The sequence below is a fragment of the Oncorhynchus kisutch genome, linkage group LG11, assembly GCF_002021735.2.
Source record: "Oncorhynchus kisutch isolate 150728-3 linkage group LG11, Okis_V2, whole genome shotgun sequence".
Taxonomy (NCBI): domain Eukaryota; kingdom Metazoa; phylum Chordata; class Actinopteri; order Salmoniformes; family Salmonidae; genus Oncorhynchus; species Oncorhynchus kisutch.
The window spans coordinates 65,734,124-65,760,427 of NC_034184.2; the positions used below are offsets into that span (position 1 = coordinate 65,734,124).

A 26,304-nucleotide genomic window follows, 5' to 3' on the forward strand; every position below is an offset into this window, starting at 1 on the left:
TTAGTAAGTGTTCATATGGTTTGGAATTATAACAATTTTACGCTAGAAAATTATAGAACTTGATAAATGGCAAATATTAGACTACTTGACATGAGACAATGCTATTGCCATGTAGGATTTTGTCAGTCGGCCATAGCAGTTAAGTTGCTGGCAGTAATTTAGACTATGATTGCAAATTACAGTTACTGCTTTCAATTACTGACGTGCAAGCTAGTTTTCGTTAGCTTTATACATTTACTGGTAATGATGCAAGTGAAAACAACGGGCGAGATTGTTTTGCATGGCCTGGTGCCCTGGTGCCTGGAGATTTAATACCAAACTCAGCCCACCTGTGGCACCGGGTCATGCAAAAGAAACTTGCCCAATGAGCGCCATCAAATGAAATGTATTTATAAAGCGCTTCGTACATCAGCTGATATCTCAAAGTGCTGTACAGAAACCCAGCCTAAAACAGAAAGCATGCAGGTGTAGAAATATGGTGGCTAGTAAAAACACCCATAGAAAGGCCAGAACCTAGGAAAAAACCTAGAGAGGAACCAGGATATGAGGGGTGGCCAGTCCTCTTCTGGCTGTGCCGGGTGGAGATTATAACAGAACATGGCCAAGATGTTCAAATTTTCATAGATGACCAGCAGGGGCAAATAATAATCACAGTGGTTGTCGAGGGTGCAACAGGTCAGCACCTCAGCAGTAAATGTCAGGTGGCTTTTCATAGCTGATCATTAAGAGTATCTCTACCGCCATTACGACAACCTCTTTTACGAGTTGATTGGGTAGCTGGGTGAACGGAATCAGGTGCAGCTTGTATAATTAGTACAGCTCATCGGTTCTTTAAAAAAAAATATCCAAAACGTGGTCAATGGCCCAACCCTCTTCAATTCCCTATTTAATTCCCATCACGCCTGCCATACTGGTTCCTAGATAGTTATATTCGTTTTGCGAGTACGTAAAATCTGTTCATTGCCTGCCTCCCCCCCCAATTTTAGCGTAATAATTTAAAGAGCTTAGTGTTCTTAAAGCCTTTGTGTGCTTAGACATACTTTCAAAAGCCTTTGAAAATTCAGTCAAACAAATATACATGGTAAACTGTAGAAAATACCAACACTGATTGATGAGATGAGGAAGTGGAACTGAATTGTGTAGGAAATGTCCTTCTCTTCACCCTGCGTTTTGTTTAATTCTCCTACAGATATGGAAACAACCGCGTCTACAGCACAGCATGCATTTGGAGCGGGCCCTCGTGGGCCCAACCCAGCCCATGGACCTCAACCGGGCCAGGGCCCCCGACACCCAGGTCATCCTGGACCTTACGGAGTTCCACGTCCCGAGGACCAGCCCCCACACCAGCAAGTAAGCATTTATTGCAAGTGAATGTAGCGGATGTTTGTTGGAATTTCGTTCTGTGTTAATAGTTACGAAGTTCCTCCCCTGTGAGACTTGGGTATATTCATTAGTCTTAGTCCGTTGCTAAACTCATTGTAAAACATTTCACAACATTTTTAAATTGGACAAATTCCGTAATCGTTATTGCAATGGAAACAAACTGCGCAAACAAGGGAAGGACATACTTAAATTTGTCCAACAAACTCGTTTTCGCTTTACAATGTTTTGCGTCAAACTGTAATGAATACACCCCTGGTAGGCCTCCCTGCTTTGTTCCTTTAGTTTAGAGTAAACAAATGTTTTCTGTTGAAAAACATTTGCAACTAAATGTTTAGAATGGAATCAAACTAATGAATTCAACACAGGATTACCATTCAGGGTTTCAATCCCACCTGTCACAAATTAACTGGGATGTATTTGTTAATCGAATTCTGTGTGAAAACAGTACTCCAAACGGATAATGTTCGGCAACAAATGCATGATCCTATTATACAAAGAACGGGTTTTAACATTTTGCAACTGACTATTTATTTGACATTTTCCTTAACTAGGCAAGTCAGTTCTGCTCCGTTCATTCTTATTCTCAAAGGGGCAGAAGGACAGATTATTACCTTGTCAGCTCGGTTACTAGTCCAACGCTCTAACCACTAGGCTACCTGCTGCTTGCACAATGTTGCGCAACGGAATCTGACTAAATACACCCAAGGCAAGAGAATGTAATTGAACTGTGTACACTAACATGTATCCTGTGAATATTTAAAAAAATCTACTTTGTCATTTGAGCACCAGCAGCCCCATCACCACATCCAGCACAGCAGACCATTCTTCTACATACACCCTTCCCAGCCATACCCTTCCCAGCCATTTCCTTCCCAGCCATTTCCTTCCCAGCCATTTCCTTCCCAGCCATTTCCTTCCCAGCCATTTCCTTCCCAGCCATTTCCTTCCCAGCCATTTCCTTCCCAGCCATTTCCTTCCCAGCCATTTCCTTCCCAGCCATTTCCTTCCCAGCCATTTCCTTCCCAGCCATTCCCTTCCCAGCCATTCCCCTCTGCTCTACCCTATCAGTGGCCCATGCCATACAACCCTTACTGCGGCTTCCCTGGGATGGGTAAGTACCATGGAGGTATTGACCTCCAGTAAAGCCTTGGTCTTATCCTAAATGGCACCCTATTATTACACTAATGGCACACATACCTATACATAGTACACTAATTTTGACCAGGGTCTATAAGGTCCACGTTAACACTTTACATATTTAAGTGTCATGTAGGTCATGTGTTAGTTGAATTGTCACTTAAAGTAAAGCTGGACACCATGTTTGAATTTAAATCTGTTTGTCAGGAGGTTATGGTATGATGATACCGAGTCCCTTCCAGCCCAGTCCCTACATGGAGCCTCCAGGTTACATCCTGCCACACTCTCAGCTCCACCTGGCGGACTACAGGCGTATGATCAACCCCCACTACCACACTACCCACTACCCACAGACCATGGCTTACCATGCACGCAGGTTGTTTGTAGTATTTTATTTAAGTTCACATTGCTTTCATTACCAATGTCGTATGCCAAGCCAATGATTGTGTGAAATAGACCAAACAAAGAATTCTGAAACATCAGTATACCATACAATGTATTAACACCTTCATACGTCAAAGCCTTTTAGCTGCTACCTCAAATCACCTCATACATACTAATAATAATGGATACATGTCTATGACTGATACCCACAGGTTCCGCTACCAGCACAATGCCCCAGCCACCAGCAGGGAGATGATCAACTCTGAGGTATTGTGCTTTCGGAAAGTATTCAGACCCTTTGACTTTCCACATTTTGTTACATTACAGCCTTATTCTAAAGTTAACTAAATAGTTGTTTTACCATTTACACACAATACCCATAAGAAAGAAACCGTTTTTTTTTTAAATATTTGCTAATTTATAAAAAGAGATTACGTTTGCAAAAATATTCAGACCCTTTACTCAACTTTGTTGAAGCACCTTTGGCAGCGATTACAGCCTCGTGTATGACACTACAAGCTTTGCACACCTGTTTTTCGGGAGTGTCTGCCTTCGCTGCAGATCCCCTCAAGCCCTGTCAGGTTGGATGGGGAGCATTGCTGCACAGCTGTTTTCATGTCTCTCCAGAATAGTTCGCTCGGGTTCAAGTCTGGGCTCTGGCAGGGCAGCTCAAGGACATTCAGAGACTTGTACAGAAGCCACTCATGCGGTGTCTTGGCTGTGTGCTTAGGGTCGTTGTCCTATTGGGGTGAAGGTTCACCCTCTAATCTGAGAACCTGCTCCAGAGCGCTCAGGACTTCATTAAGTCTGTCTGTACTTTGCTCCTTCATCTTTCCCTCGATCCTGACTTGTCTCCCAGTCCCTGCTGCTGAAAAACATGCCCACGGCATGCTGCTTCCACCACTATGCGTTACTAGGGATGGGTCCAGGTTTCCTCCAGATGTGACTCTTGGCATTCAGGCTGACTTTTTCCATCTTGGTTTCATCAGACCAGAGAATCTTGTTTCTCATGGTCTTAGTCCTTTAGGTTCCCTTTGGCAAATTCCAAGCGCGCTATCTGCAGAAATGGTTGTCCTTCTCCCATCTCAACAAAGGAACTCTGGAGCTCTTTTGGGGATCATTGGGTTCTTGGTCACCTCCCTGACCATGGCCCTTCTCCCCTGATTTCTCAGTTTGGCTGGGTGGACAGCTCTAGGAAGAGTCTTGGTGGTTCCAAACTTCCATTTAAGAATGGAGGCCACTGTACTTGGGACCTTCAATGCTGCAGACATTTTTTGGTACCCTTCCCCAGATCTGTGCCTCGACACAATCCTGTCTCGGAGCTCTACAGACAATTCCTTTGGCCTCTTGGCTTGGCTTTCCCTTTGACATGCGCTGTCAACTGTGGGACCTTATATAGACAGTTATGTGCCTTTCCAAATGTCCAGTCAATTGAATTTACCACAGGTGGACTCCAATCAAGTTGTAGAAACATCTCAAGGATGATCAATGGAAACTGGAATCGCCTGAGCACAAATTGCATCTCATAGCAAAGGGTCTGAACTTATGTAAACACGGTTTTCTTTTAATAAAGCAAACATTTCTAAACCAGTTTTCGCTTTATTATGGGGTGTTGTGTGTAGATTACGGAGTATTTTTATTTAATCCGTTTTAGGAAAGGGTTGTAAAGTCAACAGATCTGAATACTTTCCGAAGGCACTGTGGCTGTACATATGGATAATGTGCAATGTACCTATTATATGTATTATGTTGCACATCTTAATTCAGTGTTTATTTTGTATACAGCAGTACTAAGACAACATTCCTCTTTTATCCTAGGTACAGACTGAGCCCACATTAGGAGCAGCACGCTCTGACCCCAAACTCTCTAACGCTGACTCGTCTATGAAAAGTAATGTCCAAACCAACTCTGAATCTGGCAGCGACACCAGTTGCACAGCTGCCCAGTCACTATCCCCAGCCTCTGCTGTGCAGGAGGTGATGTCTAAATCACCAGCTTACCAGGATGTTGTATTGGCACCCACCCCCAACAACACTCCTATTTCCACCAGGTCTGCTGCACCCCAGAAGGGTAGCTTTGTGTTCCAGACAGAGGTGATGTGAATTTGTCATTCATATTTATCCCTTGTACAGTTCCTGGTGTTCTGTTTCTGTATATTTTCGGTGTCTTGTAATGAGTTTGACGTAAGGAAAATTTGTGTAAACTGACAAAATACCATCCTATCTTAGGTGGAGGAATTGAGGCTGGAGTGCCGCAGCACGCCCACAGGATTAAATATCCTCCACTCCCATGAGACATCTGAACTGTGCACCGCCCACAGCGTGTCTGCGACCGATGAAGACTTGGTACAGCTCTGCTCTTCCTCCTCCCTCCACCACAAGGTCTCACAGGGCACGATGCTCCATGGCCAGGAGGGGATGGGTTTGGTTGGGGAGGAGGGGGATCAGTGTCTCCAGCAAGCCTGCACGGATATACTTCTAATGGATGGGGCATGCTCGAGTGGCGGACCAGATAACTTCCTTGCTCTTGACGATTGTGACTCATTCATCGCTAAAACACTGGCCGAACGACCAGGGAATTCTGAATCCGATATGGACTACAGAGTGGTGGTCCAAAGCCACACCGCAGATGGTCCTCAATTTACAAGTGATGAAGGAGAACTGAGCTCCAAGAGTGTCTATTTTAAGATCCTCCACCTGCCCTTTGACATGCAGTACTTAGAAGAGCTGAGGAAGATTGAGGCGTCTGTGTGGTCGGCGTCTCTGGCACCGTACGTCCCCTCAGCAGAGTTTATGATCCAGCAGGGCCTGATGGAGCCACACAGGGAGGCACTGAGCCCTGTGGTCATGGAGGAAGTCCCCATGGTGGAGGAAGTCCCCACGGCAGAGGTGGTCCCCATGGTGGAGGTTGAGGTCCCTGGGGCGGAGAAGGTCCCCACAGCTGAGGTGGTCTCTCTAGTGGAGGGAATCCCCATTGCGGAGAGCCCTTCGAATGAAAATGTTTTATTGGCAGAGATGGTCCTCAATGTGATGGAGGTACCTGTAATATCCAGTCCTAACAAAACAGACAATGCGCCCATGTCTCCAGAGACCAGTCAAAAGAGGGGTGCGGTGAGTGACCTTGATCATCAGGATACCTCCTTTGGGGGGTTACCCACGTACCGTCCCTCAACTAGCTGGCTGGGCGACTTTGGCAACGTCTACTATCACAGCAAGATGCCTTCTGATGTTGAGGCGCAGCGCAAGATCCTCAGAGGCAGCCCACTTAAGGTGTCTAGCCCCAAACGGAAACCAAACCATGACCAAGAGCCTAAAGATCCTCATTGTGTTTCAGTCACTACAACCGCTCCACTCAGGCTTAAGGGAGAGGGATGCAGACCCGGAGACAAGGTTGACAGGAGGAGCTACTCTGATCAAGAGTTCTGTGCGAACCGGACCTTCAATGTGACCTCTGGTGGCCACAAAAGGGAGCGCATCTGTGCCAGATGTTTGACGACAAAATGCAGAGTAAACAAGAGACCTGGCAGTCCAGGTCCAGGCCTGGATGCTCCGATTGTAAAACGACAAGGGGTCCCCGTTCCACCATGGGAGGAATATATCCTAGCCCAGACTTGTGCAGCCTGCAAATGCCTTGCCCGGAGGCGGGTAACGAGGAAAGGTTCCGGTTCAGATGTTCCCAGCGGACCACAAAACGAAGAGACGGAGGGTGAGACCTCTGAGAACAGGTATTGGTTGTGGCATGGCACATTTTCTGCTTTCGGACTTTGGATTATGCCTTGTACAGTATGTTGAACTTGGGACTAAGGTTCAATCCGCATTTGTACATAGCATATGTATATAGCCTGGTCATGTTCAATGTTCTCTACATACACAGTACTCTAAATACCCCAAGTCAAGCTGAAAAGAATACAAGATAAAAAATTGCTTTCATCATTCAAACCAAGGTGGGGTTAGAACCTTAAAGCCAATGATTTCAATCGGCGCATTGCAGACAGAACCTTATTGTCCCAAGCTCTCAATTAGTATTTTTGTCTGCTGCTGGTTTGACATGAAATGTTCCCACCGTAATGACATGAAATATCAATCTACCTAACAGTTCTTGTCGGGCAGGACCGGGGCCCAAACTGAGGGACCCCAGGAGGCCTCAGTCCTCCATGAAGCGCCACTCTGAGGCAAGTACTGCACACTGTTGTACAATGGCAAGTGACACATTATTATTGCCAACCTATACACTTTCTATGCTTCCATTAAGTTTGTTTTTTACTTCCTGTTTTATACACCAGCTGAAAATACCACATTTTTTGTTTTAATGGTGCTATGATTCTCTACACTATATTTGCTTGTTTTCATCAAACTGAATTTAGGCAAACTATTAGAATTTTAGCAACTGGGAAATGGTCAGTGGTTGGAAGAAGTACCCAATTGTCTTGACTTGAGTAAAAGTGAAAGTCACCCGGTTAAATGGAGTAAGTCTAGAAGTATTGTGTTTAAAATATACTTGAGTATCAAAGTATATCATTTCACATTCCTTATTAAGCAAACAATTATTTATTTACAGATGGCCAGGGGCACCAACACTCAGACATAATTTACAAACTAAGCATTTGTGTTTAGTGATTCTGGCAGATCTGAGGTAGTAGGGATGTTCTCTAAAAGAGCATGATTGGACCAATTTCCTGTCAATGTAATTACTTTTGGGTGTCAGGGAAAATGGATGGAGTAAAATGTACATGACTTTCTTTAGGAATGTAATGAAGTAAAAGTTGTCAAATACCCTAAACTACATAAGTAGTACTTTAAAGTGTTTTTACTTAAGGACTTTACACCACTGGAAATGTGGTGCGTTTTCTGGAGTGCACCTTTTTTAAGTGGTGAAATACATTCTTGATCCATCCAGAAGTGTCCCATGGGTCCACACTCAAAACTGAGGGAGAAGAACTGTTCCTGTGAAGAGCCCCATCGGCCCCCCGCTGCTGTGTTGGGGGGGCCACGCCGCCATCCCCATGGCGATGTCACCAGGGAGCGAAATGAGGAGAACCTTGGCGTGTGCGTCTCTGTCCCACTTCAGGACAAATGGAGAAACCAACACCAGGACCAATGCTACCTCGCGGCACAGAAATCTCAACAAGGTAAGCCCAAAGCATTATTGATGTAATGTGTAAACCAGTTTTAGCCTGTATTGGTTCCATAGAGCATTTTAAACATTTGACAGTTGCTATATTTAAGTTTATTTGAACATTTGTGTTGAAATGTTTGACGAATGGCCCTTTCATTTTTGTTCCTACAGAGAAGTTGTGGAAAGCGGCTTTGGCCAACCCTGACAACACTGAAAGTAATATTAAGCTCGGACCCAGAGACTTGATTAAACAGAAGAAACAGGTTTCTCAATCACAAGGTAGTCCTCTACTGTAAAACCCCTACTGTACAGTACCGTGTGTAAAACACTTTTAGCAGCTTTTGAAATGTTGTTGCCTTTTTGTTAAATTCCAACATTTTATTCCCCCCTCAGGACTTCACAGAAAAGACACAAGATGCTAATTTTTCACGTGCACGTTGTGACAAGTGAAGTAAATGCACTTTTATTGTTATCCTCTACACTTCTGAATTAACTCTTAAAGCTCACCATGTATGTACTCACTATTTATGAAATGTACAATAAACACTTGACTACAGTGCTCGTCTTGGTTTGCTTCTCCATGGGGACAGTAGGGCTGTGTACATGTGTATACAGTACCATTTAAGTTTGGACACCTACTTATGCAAGGGTTTTTGTTTACTTGTACTATTTTCTACATTGTAGAGATGGTGACGACATCAAAACTATTAAATAATACATGGTATCATGTAGTAACAAATGTTAAATTAATCACTATTTGAGATTCTTCTAAAGAGCCATCCTTTGCCTTGATGACAGCTTTGCACACGTGGCATTCACTCAACCAGCTTCATGATGAATGCTTTTCCAACAGTCTTGGAGTTCCCACATGTTGAGCACTTGTTGGCTGTTTCCTTCACTCTGCGGTCCAACTCATCCCAAACAATCTCATTTGGGTTGAGGTCGGCTAATGCAGCACACCATCACACTCCTTGGTCAAATAGCCCTTACACAGCCAGGGTCATTGTCCTGTTGAAAAACAAATGATAGTCCCACTAAGTGCAAACCAGATGGGATGGCTTATCACTGTAGAATGTTGTGGTAGCCACTGGTTTCGTTAGACTTGAATTCTAAATAAATCAGACTTACCAGCAGAGCACCATCAGACTTCCATCCTTTGCAGTGAGAACTACACATGCAGAGATCTGTTCACCTACTTTGCGTCTCAAAGACATGGCGGTTGGAACCAAACTCATCCAACCAAAGGACTGATTTCGACAGGTCTAAAGTCTGCTCCTGCTTCTTGGCCCAAGCAAGTCTCCTTATTGGTGTCCTTTAGTGGTTTCTTTGCAGCAGTTCAACCATGAAGGCCTGAACAGTTAACATTCAGATCTGTTTCTTGAACTCTAGCATTTATTTGGGCTGCGATCTGAGGTGCAGTTAATTCAACTTATCCTCTGCAGAAGAGGTAACTCGGTCTGTTCTGTGGCGGTCCTCATGGGAGCCAGTTTCATAGCGCTTGATGGTTTTTGCGACTGTACTTGAAGAAACTTTCCAAGTATTTCATGTTATAAAGTAATGGACTGTTTGCTTATTTGCGCTGTTCTTGCCATAATATGGACTTTACCAAATAGGGTTTTCTTCTGTATACCATCCCTACCTTGTCACAACACAACTGATTGGCTCAAGGAAAGCAATTCCACAAAATAACTTAAGGCACGCCTGTTAATTGAAATGCATTCCAGGTGACTACCTCATGAACCTGGTTGAGAGAATGCCAATAGCGTGTAAAGGGTAGCTACTTTGAAGAATATATTTTGCTTTGAACTTTTTTTGCTTACAACATATATTTTTGATGTCTTCACTATTCAACAATGTAGAAAATTGTAACAAACAAAATAAAATAAAAAAACTGGAATGAGTGTCAACGTTACGAGTGTGTGTAATATACACACATGACCTTGGCCTCTGATTTGCTGAGGAAACCTATAATCTTCCCAGAAATTACTTTTTCTGATACCTACAAATTCCTCTTAAAACATCTACCTACATTTGAAAATGCTAAACCTTCCATGTTTGATGGATGTATCAATATGTCTGACTTTTCACACATCAAATTTATATTGGCCTTACATCAGCTGATATCTCAAAGTGCTGTACAGAAACTCAGCCTAAAACCCCAAACAGCAAGCAATGCAGGTGTAGAAGCACAGTGGCTAGGAAAAACTCCCCAGAAAGGCCAAAACCTAGGAAGAAACCTGGAGAGGAACCAGGCTATGAGGGGTGGCCAGTTCTCTTCTGGCTGTGCCGGGTGGAGATTTTAACAGAACATGGCCAAGATGTTCAAATGACCAACATGGTCAAATAATAATCACACCCTAAACAGATGCCAGTAAGGCAAAATGGGAGGAAGAACTAGCCACTGTCATTTCTGTTGCAGACTGGGAGGATGGCCATACCTGCTCAAGTACCTTGAGATCTTGTCTGATACATTTCAAGATCTTACAGATTACATTATTCCAAAACTAAGCTGCATAGGCTATTTCCTGATACCTCCCCTATGTGATATGTCATGCTGTGGACGGTACATTACTCCACTGCTTTGTCCTATTCTCTAACCTGCATGGTTATTGGTCTGGAATTTTTTGGATCCTCTGAATTTCTGGAGACTTCAATTGACCCAGACCTGCCTCTGATCATCCTGGGAGTCTCAAACCCTAATCAAGCCCCAACAAGTGTGTCTCATTTTGGGAAAAAGGAAGTTCCCTCTACCAAATTATGGCTCAGTGATTTAAACACTTTACACAGTATTTAGTATATTCTGAGCAATAAATTACTCACATTCCGATGTGTATACTTGGGAGGACTGTGAGCGGGAGCTTCTGCCCTCTTTTTATTTGTACTTTCTACAAAGTACCTATACACCTTGTGTTCAATAACATTTGCTGGTAAAGGGCTAAGTCCCACATGGCACCCTATTCCCTAGGGGGGCGGGGTGTATTTTGAAAATAGCAAAGGGAAATAAGTTTTACACTATCAAATGCTTAAGATTCACTCTAATCTGTCATAGGTTTTTTTTTATTTAAATGGACCCATATCTGTTTAACCACAGAATGTAGACACATGCAGTTTTCATACATATAGACAGACTGGTATGGTGATGGATGAATGAGGTTGAAAAGTGGAAGCATTTCCTCAAGGCTAGAGTATTACTGTTTAAATGCACCTTGGAGGGGAGCAAGACTGTTTTATAAAAAATGAAAGGGTAATGTTGCTCAGCATGACTGTATTATGAATGAAATGTCATTACATTTTATGAGTGTTTGCAAAATTGCATCTGTGCCCTTTCCTTTATCTTGAATCACATGAGGTCAGCAATCAGGGTTCTGGTCATCCAACAGTTGCATGAATGTTTTTTTTTTTGTGCACTGAACTAAATGTATAGTTCCACCACGATAGCTAGAAAGATAATTGTGAAAAGTCAAACATCCGTTGCTAAACAATGCAGATACTCGTTATCCTGAATGACGTGTTCAAGATAAATGTTTTGCACTGAACACATTCTGAATACACTGCAAATATATGTCCTGTCATTGGGGCAGAGGCATCCCTCATGATGAACAGCTGACATTTAACCCCTGGGCCCACCATGGGGGTTGTGCTGCATAACCAGCCTCCTCTGCTGCGTCCTGTGTGAGGTAGGGTTGTGCCAGTATCTGCTGCAGCAGCTCCACCTATTGATCAGAGTACATAGTAAGTAAAGATAATCTTATGGTTGTTTTAAATGTGGCAGGTACTGTTTTAGTCCAGTGCAAAATAGTGGCACTAATGTTTTGCCTGTTTGCATCCTACATACAATACAACCTGTATTTCAATGTAGTTCAAACAATTTACCTCTGAGAAATCATTCCCCTCAGCCTTCCGTATTGCAGACTCTGCCATCCAGTTTCGCAGCACGTATCTGGGATTGATCCCTGTGGAAAGTTTGATCATCTCAGATGTAAATGGTTTATTTCGTTCTACCAAGCAACAAAAATAACTCAATAACAAACAAGATTATTTGCAAAGGTCCCCTTTCTTCCTTGCCCTTATTCAGTAGGAGAGGACTGCATAATCAGTCAGAGGACTGGAGCGTGCTTATCGGGTCAATCTGTCAGCGTTCCCGTGGTGACTGCTTACTTTTCATCCTGTGTTGACGATCCTCAACAGAATCACCTCCCTGCCTGAGCCATTAAAAACAAAGAATCAATCATCTGACATTATGCCATGAATCTGTGAGACTAATGTTAATCGAGCCAGTTAAATGATAGGCAGAAATAAAACGTTTGCCCTAAAGAGACATACCCAAACGTAATTACTTTTCCTGAATGGCCATAAACAATAACTGGTAATATTGCATAGTTTTAGAAGGGTCTGGATCTCTCCTTTCTGCTAAAAAGTTATACATTGCTGAGGTGTACCCACTTTAGAGGACACAAGCTCAATGACATTGCATCAATAATATGAAAAATCATAAAAATTCTTCCAATTCAACGAAAGTTGGGCAATGGGGCTAGAAATGACAAATGCTTTCAAAATATAGTAACAATCAAACCACTTACTAGAATATTTCACAACTAAAATAAATATGATCATACTTAGTGACGGTACAATATCGGCACTATTTTAAAACATGGGACCCAACGACGTTCACAGAGCGTTTTGTAAACCGAAATGTCAGTTGGAAGCGTTGCAGAACTGCTCAAAGTCCCCCAAATATGGGACACAGTTGAGTAATGAGTCATCAGAATATTTGGGAGAAACTGAGGTCATAAAAAGCATATTAACCAAATGTATGATAACAGTGCATTCCTATTGTACATACAGTGCCTTGCGAAAGTATTCGGCCCCCTTGAACTTTGCGACCTTTTGCCACATTTCAGGCTTCAAACATAAAGATATAAAACTGTATTTTTTTGTGAAGAATCAACAACAAGTGGGACACAATCATGAAGTGGAACGACATTTATTGGATATTTCAAACTTTTTTAACAAATCAAAAACTGAAAAATTGGGCGTGCAAAATTATTCAGCCCCCTTAAGTTAATACTTTGTAGCGCCACCTTTTGCTGCGATTACAGCTGTAAGTCGCTTGGGGTATGTCTCTATCAGTTTTGCACATCGAGAGACTGAAATGTTTTCCCATTCCTCCTTGCAAAACAGCTCGAGCTCAGTGAGGTTGGATGGAGAGCATTTGTGAACAGCAGTTTTCAGTTCTTTCCACAGATTCTCGATTGGATTCAGGTCTGGACTTTGACTTGGCCATTCTAACACCTGGATATGTTTATTTTTGAACCATTCCATTGTAGATTTTGCTTTATGTTTTGGATCATTGTCGTGTTGGAAGACAAATCTCCGTCCCAGTCTCAGGTCTTTTGCAGACTCCATCAGGTTTTCTTCCAGAATGGTCCTGTATTTGGCTCCATCCATCTTCCCATCAATTTTAACCATCTTCCCTGTCCCTGCTGAAGAAAAGCAGGCCCAAACCATGATGCTGCCACCACCATGTTTGACAGTGGGGATGGTGTGTTCAGGGTGATGGGCTGTGTTGCTTTTACGCCAAACATAACGTTTTGCATTGTTGCCAAAAAGTTCAATTTTGGTTTCATCTGACCAGAGCACCTTCTTCCACATGTTTGGTGTGTCTCCCAGGTGGCTTGTGGCAAACTTTAAACGACACTTTTTATGGATATCTTTAAGAAATGGCTTTCTTCTTGCCACTCTTCCATAAAGGCCAGATTTCTGCAATATACGACTGATTGTTGTCCTATGGACAGAGTCTCCCACCTCAGCTGTAGATCTCTGCAGTTCATCCAAAGTGATCATGGGCCTCTTGGCTGCATCTCTGATCAGTCTTTTCCTTGTATGAGCTGAAAGTTTAGAGGGACGGCCAGGTCTTGGTAGATTTGCAGTGGTCTGATACTCCTTCCATTTCAATATTATCACTTGCACAGTGCTCCTTGGGATGTTTAAAGCTTGGGAAATCATTTTGTATCCAAATCCGGCTTTAAACGTCTTCACAACAGTATCTCGGACCTGCCTGGTGTGTTCCTTGTTCTTCATGATGCTCTCTGCGCTTTTAACAGACCTCTGAGACTATCACAGTGCAGGTGCATTTATACGGAGACTTGATTACACACAGGTGGATTGTATTTATCATCATTAGTCATTTAGGTCAACATTGGATCATTCAGAGATCCTCACTGAACTTCTGGAGAGAGTTTGCTGCACTGAAAGTAAAGGGGCTGAATAATTTTGCACGCCCAATTTTTCAGTTTTTGATTTGTTAAAAAAGTTTGAAATATCCAATAAATGTCATTCCACTTCATGATTGTGTCCCACTTGTTGTTGATTCTTCACAAAAAAATACAGTTTTATATCTTTATGTTTGAAGCCTGAAATGTGGCAAAAGTTCGCAAAGTTCAAGGGGGCCGAATACTTTCGCAAGGCACTGTACCTTTTTAATCTATGCAGATACATGCTGACCCACTCGGGGTACATCTTATGCGAAGCCAGGTTCTGCAGAGCCCACATCACCTAACAGGGATGAAAGAGGAGAGGACTTTAGTTCTTTAAGGGGCAATCTACAATTTGAAAAATGCATCTTCAGGAATCTATATATAACTCTTTTAAAAAGTCAAACAATGGATGTAGCAATTGCAGATTACCCCTATAATGTAGTTGTTAGTCAGTAGTACATTCTCTTGTGATTGTTTGTAGAGGGTTAATAAGCAATATGTATGACCTGTAAGTTGGACATGTTGTGAAGCTGCTGCATTGAGGCTTCACTCAGCTGTCTGAAGGTCATGGTGAAGTCTGCACCTGTCTCCTCCATCAGCTGAGGAGGATGAAGCCAATCAGAGACACAGGAGAGAGAGAAAGACAGCCAATAAAATGCACTGGACAGGGACAATATACCAACATCACGTCAAAGGGTTACTCACAGGGTCAGAGATGGACACACACACACGGAATCTTAGAGCAATGAACCACTTGCCTTAAGCAGAAATGCAATGAGATATTCATCCTCCTCCTCCTCGCCAAGTAAATCTAACTTTGCCTTGAACAGTTTGTGAAACCTGGAATGATAAAGTTGATCATAATATTTGGAGGAACAAGGGAACTTACAGACATATTCAAATGCACACACAACCCAGAGAAATTTAGAGAGAGAGAGAGAGGGGGAGATAAATTACCTCATCTGGTATATATGTGGGTACCTTTTCAGTACTAGCCCAGCCCTTAAAAATAAAAATAAAAACAATGTACTGTCACAGTGTACACTCCCCAACATCCTTTGACAAACAAATGTCATGGGAAAGTAATGATGTACTTTTCTGACGTGTAAACCGATATCACATTTCAGAATTGGTTAAAAATAAGTTGGGGTTATACTTGTCAGAACAGTTCATATAACCCTTCCCATGCTTACCCTTGCCTCTGTTCTATGGTCAGCACTGGAGTTAGGGCTTCTAGGAGTTTCTCCAGGTTGAACAGACCAACATTGGCCTGAGCTCCGATACTATACCTCCCCTCCTCATCAGATGTGTTGGGGACAAAATCTGAAAATATCAGTTTCCTACTTCAACATAGTGATTCAAATTCCAAAAAGCACTTCTCATTGCAGGTGTGTGGTAAGATTACGACCTCTTCAAAGAAAAAAGAAACCTGCACACTACTCTTAGCACTTATTTGATTAAAGCATACATGATATGTGATACCTAAACATTAAAGGGATACTTCGGGATTCATATTCACCTCCCCAGAGCCAGATAAACTCATGGATACCATTTTTATGTCTCTGCATTCAGTATGAATGAAGTTAGAGGTAGTTTCGCGAGCCAATGCTAACTAGTGTTAGCGCAATGACTGGAAGTCTATGATATCTACAAACACGCTAGCAGTTACCATAGATGTCCAGTCGTTGCGCTAACGCAAGTTACATGAAGGTTTCTCTTCACTTCTTCGCTACTGTAAAAACAAATCGGCTACCAACAGGCATTCTGTTCAACATATGAAAAAGAAATAGAAACCTGTAGGTACAAAATGACAGAAACAGTGGGCCAATATGAATAACATTAGATATCAATATGTCCTGAAAGGGCAGTATATGCATGAATGTACATACTTGGGTTGTAGGCTTCCATAAAGCCAAACGGTCCGTAGTCAATGGTGATAGACAGTAGGCTGAAGTTATCAGTGTTGCATACTCCTGTTAGGGTAATGAAATACTATATAAACACAAAGTTAACCACCGTACAGTATGACAGAATGGAATTATGTGCATACTGCATGTTAGAATAGTGCCATTTCACAGATTCGTATTTCTCATAAATCACTAAGAAGAGTGTATTTGGACTTATAAACTGCTCCTAATATCGTAATTGTGACCGATAACGCCAATATCAAATTTGATTGGATTCAAGTGCATTATTTTTCTGAAGTGCAGTAATTTGTCATAAGAAGTACCACTCACCATGTGCAAAGCCAATAGACATCCACTGGGCAATGAGGTGAGCGGTCTCATTCACAACCCTGGAGTAAAATATCTGAGGCCACACACAACAAAAATCAGCATGCACAAAAATATACAGATTGAAAACACATGTTCAGTATAAAATATTTAATGTTTGAGCATTATATACTTAGATCATTGATCCGGTAAGTAGTAGTTAAGTAGTGTACAGTGGGGCAAAAAAGTATTTAGTCAGCCACCAATTGTGCAAGTTCTCACACTTAAAATGATGAGAGAGGCCTGTAATTTTCATCATAGGTACACTTCAAGTATGACAGACAAAATGAGAAAAAAAATCCAGAAAATCACATTGTAGGATTTTTAATGAATTTATTTGCAAATTATGGTGGAAAATAAGTATTGGTCAATAACAAAAGTTTATCTCAATACTTTGTTATATACCCTTAGTTGGCAATGACAGAGGTCAAACGTCTTCAAAATGTTTTGGCTAGGCCACTCCAGGACCTTGAAATGCTTCTTATGCAGCCACTTCTTCGTTGCCCGGTCGGTGTGTTTGGGATCATTGTCATGCTGAAAGACCCAGCCACGTTTCATCTTCAATGCCCTTGCTGATGGAAGGAGGTTTTCACTCAAAATCTCACGATACATGGCCCCATTCATTCTTTCCTTTACACAGGTCAGTCGTCCTGGTCCCTTTGCAGAAACAGCCCCAAAGCATGATGTTTCCACCCCCATGCTTCACAGTAGGTATGGTGTTCTTTGGATGCAACTCAGCATTCTTTGTCCTCCAAACACGACGAGTTGAGTTTTTACCAAAAAGTTATATTTTGTTTTCATCTGACCATATGACATTCTCCCAATCTTCTTCTGGATCATCCAAATGCTCTCTAGCAAACTTCAGACGGGCCTGGACATGTACTGGCTTAAGCAGGGGGACACGTCTGGCACTGCAGGATTTGAGTCCCTGGCGGCGTAGTGTGTTACTGATGGTAGGCTTTGTTACTTTGGTCCCAGCTCTCTGCAGGTCATTCACTAGGTCCCCCCGTGTGGTTCTGGGATTTTTGCTCACCGTTCTTGTGATCATTTTGACCCCACGGGGTGAGATCTTGCATGGAGCCCCAGATCGAGGGAGATTATCAGTGGTCTTGTATGTCTTCCATTTCCTAATAATTGCTCCCACAGTTGATTTCTTCAAACCAAGCTGCTTACCTATTGCAGATTCAGTCTTCCCAGCCTGGTGCAGGTCTACAATTTTGTTTCTGGTGTCCTTTGACAGCTCTTTGGTCTTGGCCATAGTGGAGTTTGGAGTGTGACTGTTTGAGGTTGTGGACAGGTGTCTTTTATACTGATAACAAGTTCAAACAGGTGATTAATACAGGTAACGAGTGGAGGACAGAGGAGCCTCTTAAAGGTCTGTGAGAGCCAGAAATCTTGCTTGTTTGTAGGTGACCAAATACTTATTTTCCACCATAATTTGCAAATAAATTCATTAAAAATCCTACAAATCCTGGATTTATTTTCTCATTTTGTCTGTCATAGTTGAAGTGTACCTATGATGTAAATTACAGGCCTCTCTCATCTTTTTAAGTGGGAGAACTTGCACAATTGGTGGCTGACTAAATACTTTTTTGCCCCACTGTATCTAAGCCTAAATGTCAATTATTAACAAAGCTCAAAGGCAAATTAGACCATTGTAGGCCAAGATGATGAAGAGAGGTTCAGAAATAATTAGAGGCACTTTATTTTTTGAGTATTCAGGTCATTCATTTCCAATGCCCAGCGTGATAGAGTCACATCAGTCCTAGAGTGAGCTACAATGCTTTCGGAAAAGTATTTAGACCCCTTGACTTTTTCCACATTTTGTTACGTTACAGCCTTATTCTAAAATGTATTACAAATGTATAAAACATTTGCCTCAGCAATATACACACAATACCCCATAAGGACAAAGCGAAAACAGAAATACCTTATTTACATAAGTATTCAGACCCTTTGCTATGAGACTCGAAATTGAGCTCAGGTGCATCCTGTTTCCATTGATCATCCTTGAGATGTTTCTACAACTTGATTGGAGTCCACCTGTGGTAATTTCAATTGACTGGACATGATTTGGAAAGGCACACAACTGTCTATATAAGGTCCCACAGTTGACAGTGCATGTCAGAGCAAAAACCAATCCATGAGGTCGAAGGAATTGTCCGTAGAACTCTGAGACAGGATTGTGTCAAGCAGTGGTGGAAGAAGTACCCAATTGTCATACTTGAGTAAAAGTAAAGATACCTTCATAGAAAATTACTCAAAAATACTACTTGAGTAAGTCTGAAAGCATTTGGTTTTAAATATACTTAAGTATCAAAAGTAAATGTAATTGCTAAAACATACTTAAGTATCAAGTATCATTTCAAATTCCTTATATTAAGATAACCATATGGCACGATTCTTGTTTTTTATTTATTTATGTATGGCCAGGGGCACACTCCATCACTCAGACAAACAAAGCATTTGTGTTTAGTGAGTCCACCAGATCAGCGGCAGTAGGGATGACCAGGGATGTTCGCTTGATAAGTTTGTGAATTGGACCATTTTCTTTTCCTGCTAAGCATTCAAAATGTAACGAGTACTTTTGGGTGCCAGGGAAAATGGATGGAGTTAAAAGTACATTATTTTCTTTAAGAATGTAGTAAAGTAAAATTTGTCAAAAAGATAAATAGCAAAGTAAAGTACAGATACTCCCAAAAATACTTAAGTAGTACTTTAAAGTAATTTTACTTTTGTACTTCACACCACTAGTGTGGAGGCAGATATCTAGGGAAGGGTACCAAAACATTTCTGCAGGATTGAGAATCCCCAAGAACATAGTAGCCTCCATCATTCTGAAATGGAAGACGTTTGGAACCATCAAGACTTCATAGAGTTGGCTGCCCAGCCAAACTGAGCAATCAAGGTGGTAGAGTGGCCAGACGGAAGCCACTCCTTGGAGTTTGCCAAAGGGCACCTACAGACTCTCAGACCATGAGAAACAAGATTCTCTGGTCTGATGAAACCAAGATTGAAAACTTCGGCCTGAATGCCAAGCGTCACATCTGGAGGAAACCTGGCACCATCCCTAGCATGGTGGTGGCAGCATCATGCTGTGGGGATGTTTTTCAGCGGCAGGGACTGGGAGACTAGTCAGGTTCGAGGGAAAGATGAACGGAGTAAAGTACAGAGAGATCCTTAATGAAAATCTGCTCCAGAGCACTCAGGACCTCAGACTGGGACGAAGGTTTACCTGCCAACAGGACAACGACCCTAAGCACACAACCAAGACAACGCAGGAGTGGCTTCGGGAGAAGTGTCTGAATGTCTTTGAGTGGCCTTGCCAGAGCCCGGACCTGAACCCGATTGAACATCTCTGGAGAGACCTGAAAATAGCTGTGCAGAGACGCTCCCCATCCAACCTGACAGAGCTTGAGAGGATCTGCAGAGAAGAATGGGAGAAACTCCCCAAATACAGGTGTGCCAAGCTTGTAGCGTCATACCCAAGAAGACTCGATGCTGTAATCACTGCCAAAGGTGCTTCAACAAAGTACTAAGTAAAGGGTCTGAATACTTATGTAAATGTAATATCCATTTTTTTGGGGGGGGGGGGGGGGGGGGGGGGGGGGGGTTCAAAAAAATATATATATATGTTTTTGCTTTGACATTATGGGGTAGTGTGTAGATTGATGAGGGGAAAAAACTATTTCATAACTTTTAGAATAAGGCTGTAACGTAACAAAATGTGGAAAAAGTCAAGGGGTCTGAATACTTTCCCGAAGGCACTGTATGCTGTTGTTTTTACAGGTCTTTTCAGCAGAGCATTAGTGTAACTAATAATGAGGTTTAGTTTTTCCCCCATGATTATAAAATAGGCCTATTGAAAATGTAGAAAAAACACAAACATTGAAAATAGACTTCTCATCACTCACCAAATACTTGTCTGGATCATTTGAATCAATGGAAGGAAAATGCTCCTGTATCACAAAGTCCAACAGTTTCCTGAAAATGAAAACATTTCATGTCCAGAGTTAGAAAGATTCCCTATACACTCCAGCTGTCAATTTCACGGTGATCCATTTATAATATGTGTATTCTGATACAGTATGTCAATTCTTTGTTTCTGTATTATTTTGAATGTTATTATGTATACACACATGTCTATGATCTGAGCCCTTCACGAGGAAAGAAATAAGTCAAATAAATAGTTGTTCACAAAAAAGAAGATCTGTGTATGCTAACCTTAAAAGGTCAAGTTCTTCAGCTTTAGCCAGAACCTCCAATGATCCGATCCGGAACCATGACGTGGCCAGCCGCAGGACAACCGCTCCTGGGGAGAGAGCATCCAAAGATTACGGCAGGAAGGGAAAATATACATTTACATTTGAGTCATTTAGCAGACGCTCTTATCCAGTGCGACTTTCAGTTGGCGCATTCATCTTAAGATAGCTAGGTTAATCAACCACATATCTCACGTCACAGTAAGCACATTTTTCCGCAATAAAGATGCTATCAGTAAAGTCCTTGCTAGTAAGAAAAGACAAGTGGGAGTGTTAGTGCACACGCTTTTGCCATATGAAGTATCATAACTAAAAATGTAAAAATCCCTGTGTCCAGCCGGGTCAAAATCCCTGGGTCAAACCAGTCAACAGTGCCAAATAACATACTGTATATATATATATTTTTTTAAATACAAATATTTAATACTTTTAGGTTACACATTATTTACATGCTTCACAACTTCCAAATAACATATTTAACCTATAAAAATCTATGAGGACAGTACAATTACGTCAATGTGTGCATGAGTCTGCACATTGAGTAGCAAAAGGGGAGGTTGCCCTTAAGATAGAGAGTAAGGACACAGCTGATCTTGTCACGCCCTTACCTCTCTCCTTCTTTACTTTCCCATTGTAGAACTGGTCCCTCCACACTGCCTCTTCACTTACAATAAGGCTTGGAGATAAAAGCAACACATTTTACAACAAAGAATAAACTGAAAAATGTCTGCATAGCAACCAACACTACAGTCATGACGTTGGCCTGGGGGTAGGTTTATGACAGTCATAAATACCTCTTCCCCCCTTTTTCCTCTCTCTACCCTACTGATGTTACATTTGCAAAAACCTTGGTTAACATAGAGATTCTGGGAACATCAGAAGGTGGGGGGAAATGAACTATATTCTGGTAATCTGAACAATTGAACATATGCGGTGGTACTTCATGAAAATGATGTCAGTTCGGTTGTCATCTGAGACATTCTCATCAATGATAAGATGACATAAACTCTACAGTGAAAAGTCTACACATGAGACTTATCGGATTCACATGGAATTGTTGTTCAATTTAAATGTTCGAATATTAAATTATTCGTGGTGGGATGAAATGTGATTTTAGCTTCTAAAATGTGAGAATTGGGTTTTCATAAGACAGGGCTCTGCTCAATCAGTGGCCCGCCCCTGTGAAGGGACATGGGCTATAAACATTTTCAAACACGCCCTCCTCTCCCTTCCTATATAAACCCTTGACGACAATATAACCTCCCGTTCCGAAGTTTTTGGACGAAGGTCCTATGTCAGAATGGTTCAGATAATAACTACAGAACGAAGCCAACATCAGCGTGAGCTTTGGTTGTGAATGGTATGAAAGTTGAACTCTTATTCACTACAGAAGTGATACCTCCTAGCCGTTGAGTTAGCAACAGCAGATGCAACGAGGGTTAGGAAGGAACAGACAGAGTATCCCGTCTATCACCCAATGACGTTACTACAATTGACAACCAGAGACATTCTTCAAAGGACTCTATTTGGCAACACCGCCTTCCATCTACCATCAACCTACCGAAGCGCAGCTCAGAGTAAATATTTATTGCATTTTCCTTTTCCAAATGGGCAGTAATTTATAATGCATCAAATACTATATTAACGATAGCACAGCTTCGCCCTGTGTCCCTCAGTCTTCCCGCTCTTTCACTCAAACCCAGCCCTTTTCCTTTGTGTAACAAGCTGTCTTATCTGTTCCGCCCACTAGGGACGTTTTCCTTTATGATGTAATTTGTAATCAAGTTATGATTTAATTATGTGTATGTGTAATTCTGTGTGATTAGTTAGGTATTTAGTAAATAAATAATTAAACCCAATTTTGTATTGCTGATTCAAATTGTTAGCCAGGGTTTGTGCAGATAACCAAGAATTTACAACTTTCAGATGAGACTGAATTAAGACGACGATTGATATTGACTGCTATTGATGTAAAATATTACTAGGTCTTTAAGAGTTTATTCGGAAGATAACAGCTCTATAAATATTATTTTGTGGTGACCGACTCTCTAGTTAATTACATTTACATGATTAGCTCAATCAGGTGATATTAATTACGGAGAAATTATTTTATAGAATAGCATGTCATATCACTTATTCCGGCATAGCCAAAGACACGACACTACATACCTCCTCTTCCAAGTTTACATTGATCCCACACTCAAAGCTTAACCCAAAACATGCTTGACCCCTAGCTGTCACCAAAAGGATGATACCCAATTGAACAACTGTCAACATGTCCAGTCTCACATGTATAATGGAACACTAGTCACTTTAACAATGTTGACATATTTTGTATTACTCATATCATGTCTATACTGTATTCTATTCTACTGTATCTTAGTCTATGCCGCTCCAATGTTGCTCGTCCAAATATTTATATATTCTTAATTACATTCCTTTACTTCAGATGTGTGTGTATTGTTGTGAAATTGTTAGATATTACTTGTTAGATATAACCTCACTGCTGGAGCTAGAAACACAAGCATTTCGTTACATCCGCAATAACATCTGCTAAACATGTATATGTGACCAATAACATTTGATTTGATCTCAACCATGTTGAAACAGCTGATGGCTGGAACAGAAGAAGTGATCTGAATGATAACATTAAAGGTCCTTGAGTAGACCTAGTTTGAGTTCCTGCCCGACTACATTGCTGACGCATGCCAGACCTTATAACGCTTGGATAGGTATTTAACATATCAGCTAACCACATCATATGATATAGCCACCTGCTGCCCGATTGCACAGTCAATGACGTGGCAGTTAACAATTGGTTGATGCAATGCAACGCCTGCGCATATAGTCGGACAGGAACTCAGCCAGAGGAGGCTGGTGGGAGGAGATATAGGAGGACAGGTTCATTGTAACGGCTGGAATGGAACCAATGGAATGGTACCAAACACATGGAAATGGTACCAAACACAATGTTTCACTCCATTCCATTGATTCCATTCCAGCCATTACAATGAGCCCATCCTCCTATAGCTCCTCCCACCAGCTTCCTCTGAACTCAACCCTACTGTTGTATCTACCTGTCTGTTCTGTGTGTTGATGTTAGCAATCTAGGCCATCTGCACTCGCCTCTCACTGTTTATCCAATGGATTAGCCCTAGACTCTGATTCAAGTTCATATTAAAAGTTGCTTTTTTCTGAGAAGATCATAGACTACATTGTTGAGAATAGGCAGCAATCTAAAACAATGAAATCTGCTTTGAATTGTGAACAATGAAGGGGTCATTTTGGAGTCTTGTGTTTTTATCTTCTGAGATTTTTGGATGGAGTGAGATTTATTTTGCGAGAGAAAGGGAGCTAAAACCATAGAGATAGGTACTCATCAAGGATATAATCCGTTTTAGCATGGACATTGCCATTGATATTGGACATTGCCATCATCCACCGTTTTAAAGTTGACAACTGGGTGGGGATTCCTATGGGTTGTAGCGTCAATGGCGCTGCCCATGCTGTCACAGATGGTATAATGGCACAGATGTAAAGATGAGTTTTATCTATCTCTATGGCTAAAACTCTGTTTGAGTTGTATATCAGAGTGCTGTCTTGTATCAAACAATTGTATGGTAGGGTAGTGTTTGACAGACAGCAGTCAAAGCAGCTCATTGGCCTGGTTACCTGGCAGCTCTGCTAGTAGGAACACCCAGAAAGTGCATGGCCTCGCTGCACAGGAACTCTCTGACTGAGGAGCGGACCACAGCTCGGCCATCTCCTGACCTGTAGTACAACAGACAACCTTTCTCAGAAGATTTTCTTGGGCCCAATCCCAAATCAACCCCTAGACCCTACGCACTTGTGGAGATCTGAGAGGATTTGTTGGGCCTAAGCAATACGGTAAAACTTCCTCCTAGCCTATCAGAGAGCAAGCTGGAACTATTACCAAATTGCTTAAACTTGTAAAATCCTCTCATATCTCCACAAGTGCATAGGACGTAGGGTCTAGGGGCCTCACTGTTAGGTCAGGCTAGAAATTTTACACCTGTTGGTTATGGTCTATAAAAATATAAAAGTGTAGATTTGACCTTGAATATGGAGTCTTTCCTGAGCCTTTGAGCTGGAGTTCCCATCTTTTACCCTTTCTGTGAAAGAACACATACAAGATGACTCATGTGTACCCTGCTGGCAAAGCAGGTTGAAATACTGTCATTACAACCTCAACCTTCTGCGTGGTCATGTATCCATTCCCAGTTCTACTGACCTGCTAGTATATTCACCAAGGAGATGTGCTCGGCCATCTCCTAACTGACCTGCCCAGTAGCCAAACTAAAAGAGTAAAGAAAACGTCACTAGTATTTAGTCATAAACGAGTAGGTTCTTCAAAGTTCAATGTGGTATTAGGAGGGACTAAGCAATTGATACAGAAAAAAAAGTGATATAGAGATGGTACAGTACCTGGTGACCCCCATATCTGTGTGTCAGAGGGCTGGATCCAGGAAAAAGTTTACCACCACTGAAGTACTGTAGGAAATCCTCTGACTGGGACACTGCAACATCTAGACCCAACATTCCCTCAATGACCTCCTGGAAAAACAAAGCTACATTAGAATATGTAGTAGCTCCTTCTATTGAGCTGTTATGACAGTGTTATAACACTTATTCTAGGTTAATTCACATCCATTGTAAACCACATTTCTTGACAATATCTAGTCCCTGGAAGTAATTTGCAAAATGACCTTTGAAACAGCCGCAAGTCTCAGAGGACCTTTGAGTGGGGTTGGGTCAGACTCTGAAAAAATGCAGTTCTTCACAGAGCGAACAAAGATGCCATCCACTTGGTCAAGGGGGAAGGCTTCTGCAAGAAAAGTCAAACAAAGTTATTTACAAATACTTGTTTGATCATGCAAATAACTGTCAAAACTTTACTGGGCATTTGTTTGACAAAGAATGCAATTCTGAGGGATTTACCTAATAGCTTTTTACACGACAGTTGGAAGTGGTCCAAATCGTGCAATTGTTTCTCCACACTCTTGTTGAAGTTGAAAGCATGAATGTAGTGTTGTCTGTCTGACATAGTGTCAGCAGGACCGTGACAGCTTTCAATAGTATCACAATAGTCCATACATGCAGACATGATGATTAGGTTTGCCAAACCTAAAAGAACATAGCTTGAGGCACTGTAAATAACCATTATTGCAACTCAAAATTACCTAGCTAGCAAAACTGACAGCTGATTGCTGGCTACAATGTCACCATTAGTTAACTCTCTGATGAGATCCACACTGCATGATCCATATGTCATAAGAGACTATCAAGTTTCTCAACTATCTCGTGCATTCCTCTTTTTGCGGCACCTGACCATCACTATCACATAAGACATTAACTTTACAGTGAGACAGTGGCATACTCTCTACTAAAGCAGGTTACAAGACAACAAAACATGGATTGTTTGTTGCTGTCGAATACTTCCTGATTTCTAAAACGTCATGACGTCAACCAAC

General features: G+C 41.7%; 2 protein-coding genes across 4 annotated transcripts; one reads left to right on the plus strand and one right to left on the minus strand.

Annotated features, from left to right (window-relative positions):
• The first annotated feature begins 809 nt into the window (after positions 1-809).
• Positions 810-8,579, plus strand: LOC109899029 (uncharacterized). Of its 3 annotated transcripts, none has more exons than XM_031836119.1 (11): positions 810-942; positions 1,190-1,350; positions 2,167-2,494; positions 2,728-2,896; positions 3,117-3,171; positions 4,723-4,998; positions 5,134-6,629; positions 7,001-7,076; positions 7,802-8,033; positions 8,192-8,299; positions 8,414-8,579. In XM_031836119.1, exons 2-11 carry the CDS (start codon positions 1,192-1,194, stop codon positions 8,440-8,442), a joined length of 2,928 nt encoding a protein of 975 aa, XP_031691979.1. In that variant the 5' UTR covers positions 810-942; positions 1,190-1,191; the 3' UTR covers positions 8,443-8,579. The 3 variants fall into 3 exon arrangements, with proteins under 3 accessions (XP_031691979.1, XP_031691978.1, XP_020349664.2); XM_031836118.1 differs by lacking the exon at positions 810-942 and adding an exon at positions 949-1,081; XM_020494075.2 differs by lacking the exon at positions 810-942 and adding an exon at positions 949-1,081 and having other exon boundaries at positions 2,173-2,494.
• A 2,464-nt stretch (positions 8,580-11,043) lies between these two features.
• Positions 11,044-26,288, minus strand: LOC109899392 (protein adenylyltransferase SelO). Its single transcript, XM_020494600.2, has 19 exons — positions 25,772-26,288; positions 25,540-25,658; positions 25,259-25,387; positions 25,065-25,129; positions 24,889-24,945; positions 24,485-24,583; positions 21,421-21,488; positions 20,775-20,862; positions 20,465-20,534; positions 16,515-16,587; positions 16,167-16,250; positions 15,471-15,600; positions 15,235-15,279; positions 15,036-15,117; positions 14,784-14,876; positions 14,496-14,575; positions 12,179-12,222; positions 11,894-11,973; positions 11,044-11,733 (listed from the first exon to the last, which is right to left on the minus strand). The coding sequence occupies exons 1-19, from the start codon at positions 25,992-25,994 to the stop codon at positions 11,611-11,613; spliced, it is 1,752 nt and encodes a 583-aa protein (XP_020350189.1). The 5' UTR covers positions 25,995-26,288; the 3' UTR covers positions 11,044-11,610.
• Between the last annotated feature and the right edge of the window lie 16 nt (positions 26,289-26,304).

What these genes read in the sequence shown, in the direction of transcription:
- LOC109899029 (XM_031836119.1), top strand. Translation starts at nt 1,192, where the DNA reads ATGGAAACAACCGCGTCTACAGCACAGCATGCATTTGGAGCGGGCCCT. An exon ending in ACCAGCCCCCACACCAGCAA is followed by an intron (nt 1,351 to 2,166) that starts GTAAGCATTTAT and finishes TTGTCATTTGAG; the next exon opens with CACCAGCAGCCCCATCACCA. An exon ending in ACAGGTTTCTCAATCACAAG is followed by an intron (nt 8,300 to 8,413) that starts GTAGTCCTCTAC and finishes TTCCCCCCTCAG; the next exon opens with GACTTCACAGAAAAGACACA.
- LOC109899392 (XM_020494600.2), bottom strand. Translation starts at nt 25,994, where the DNA reads ATGGTTATTTACAGTGCCTCAAGCTATGTTCTTTTAGGTTTGGCAAAC. An exon ending in ACAGATATGGGGGTCACCAG is followed by an intron (nt 25,130 to 25,258) that starts GTACTGTACCAT and finishes TTACTCTTTTAG; the next exon opens with TTTGGCTACTGGGCAGGTCA. An exon ending in CTTGGTGAATATACTAGCAG is followed by an intron (nt 24,946 to 25,064) that starts GTCAGTAGAACT and finishes GTTCTTTCACAG; the next exon opens with AAAGGGTAAAAGATGGGAAC.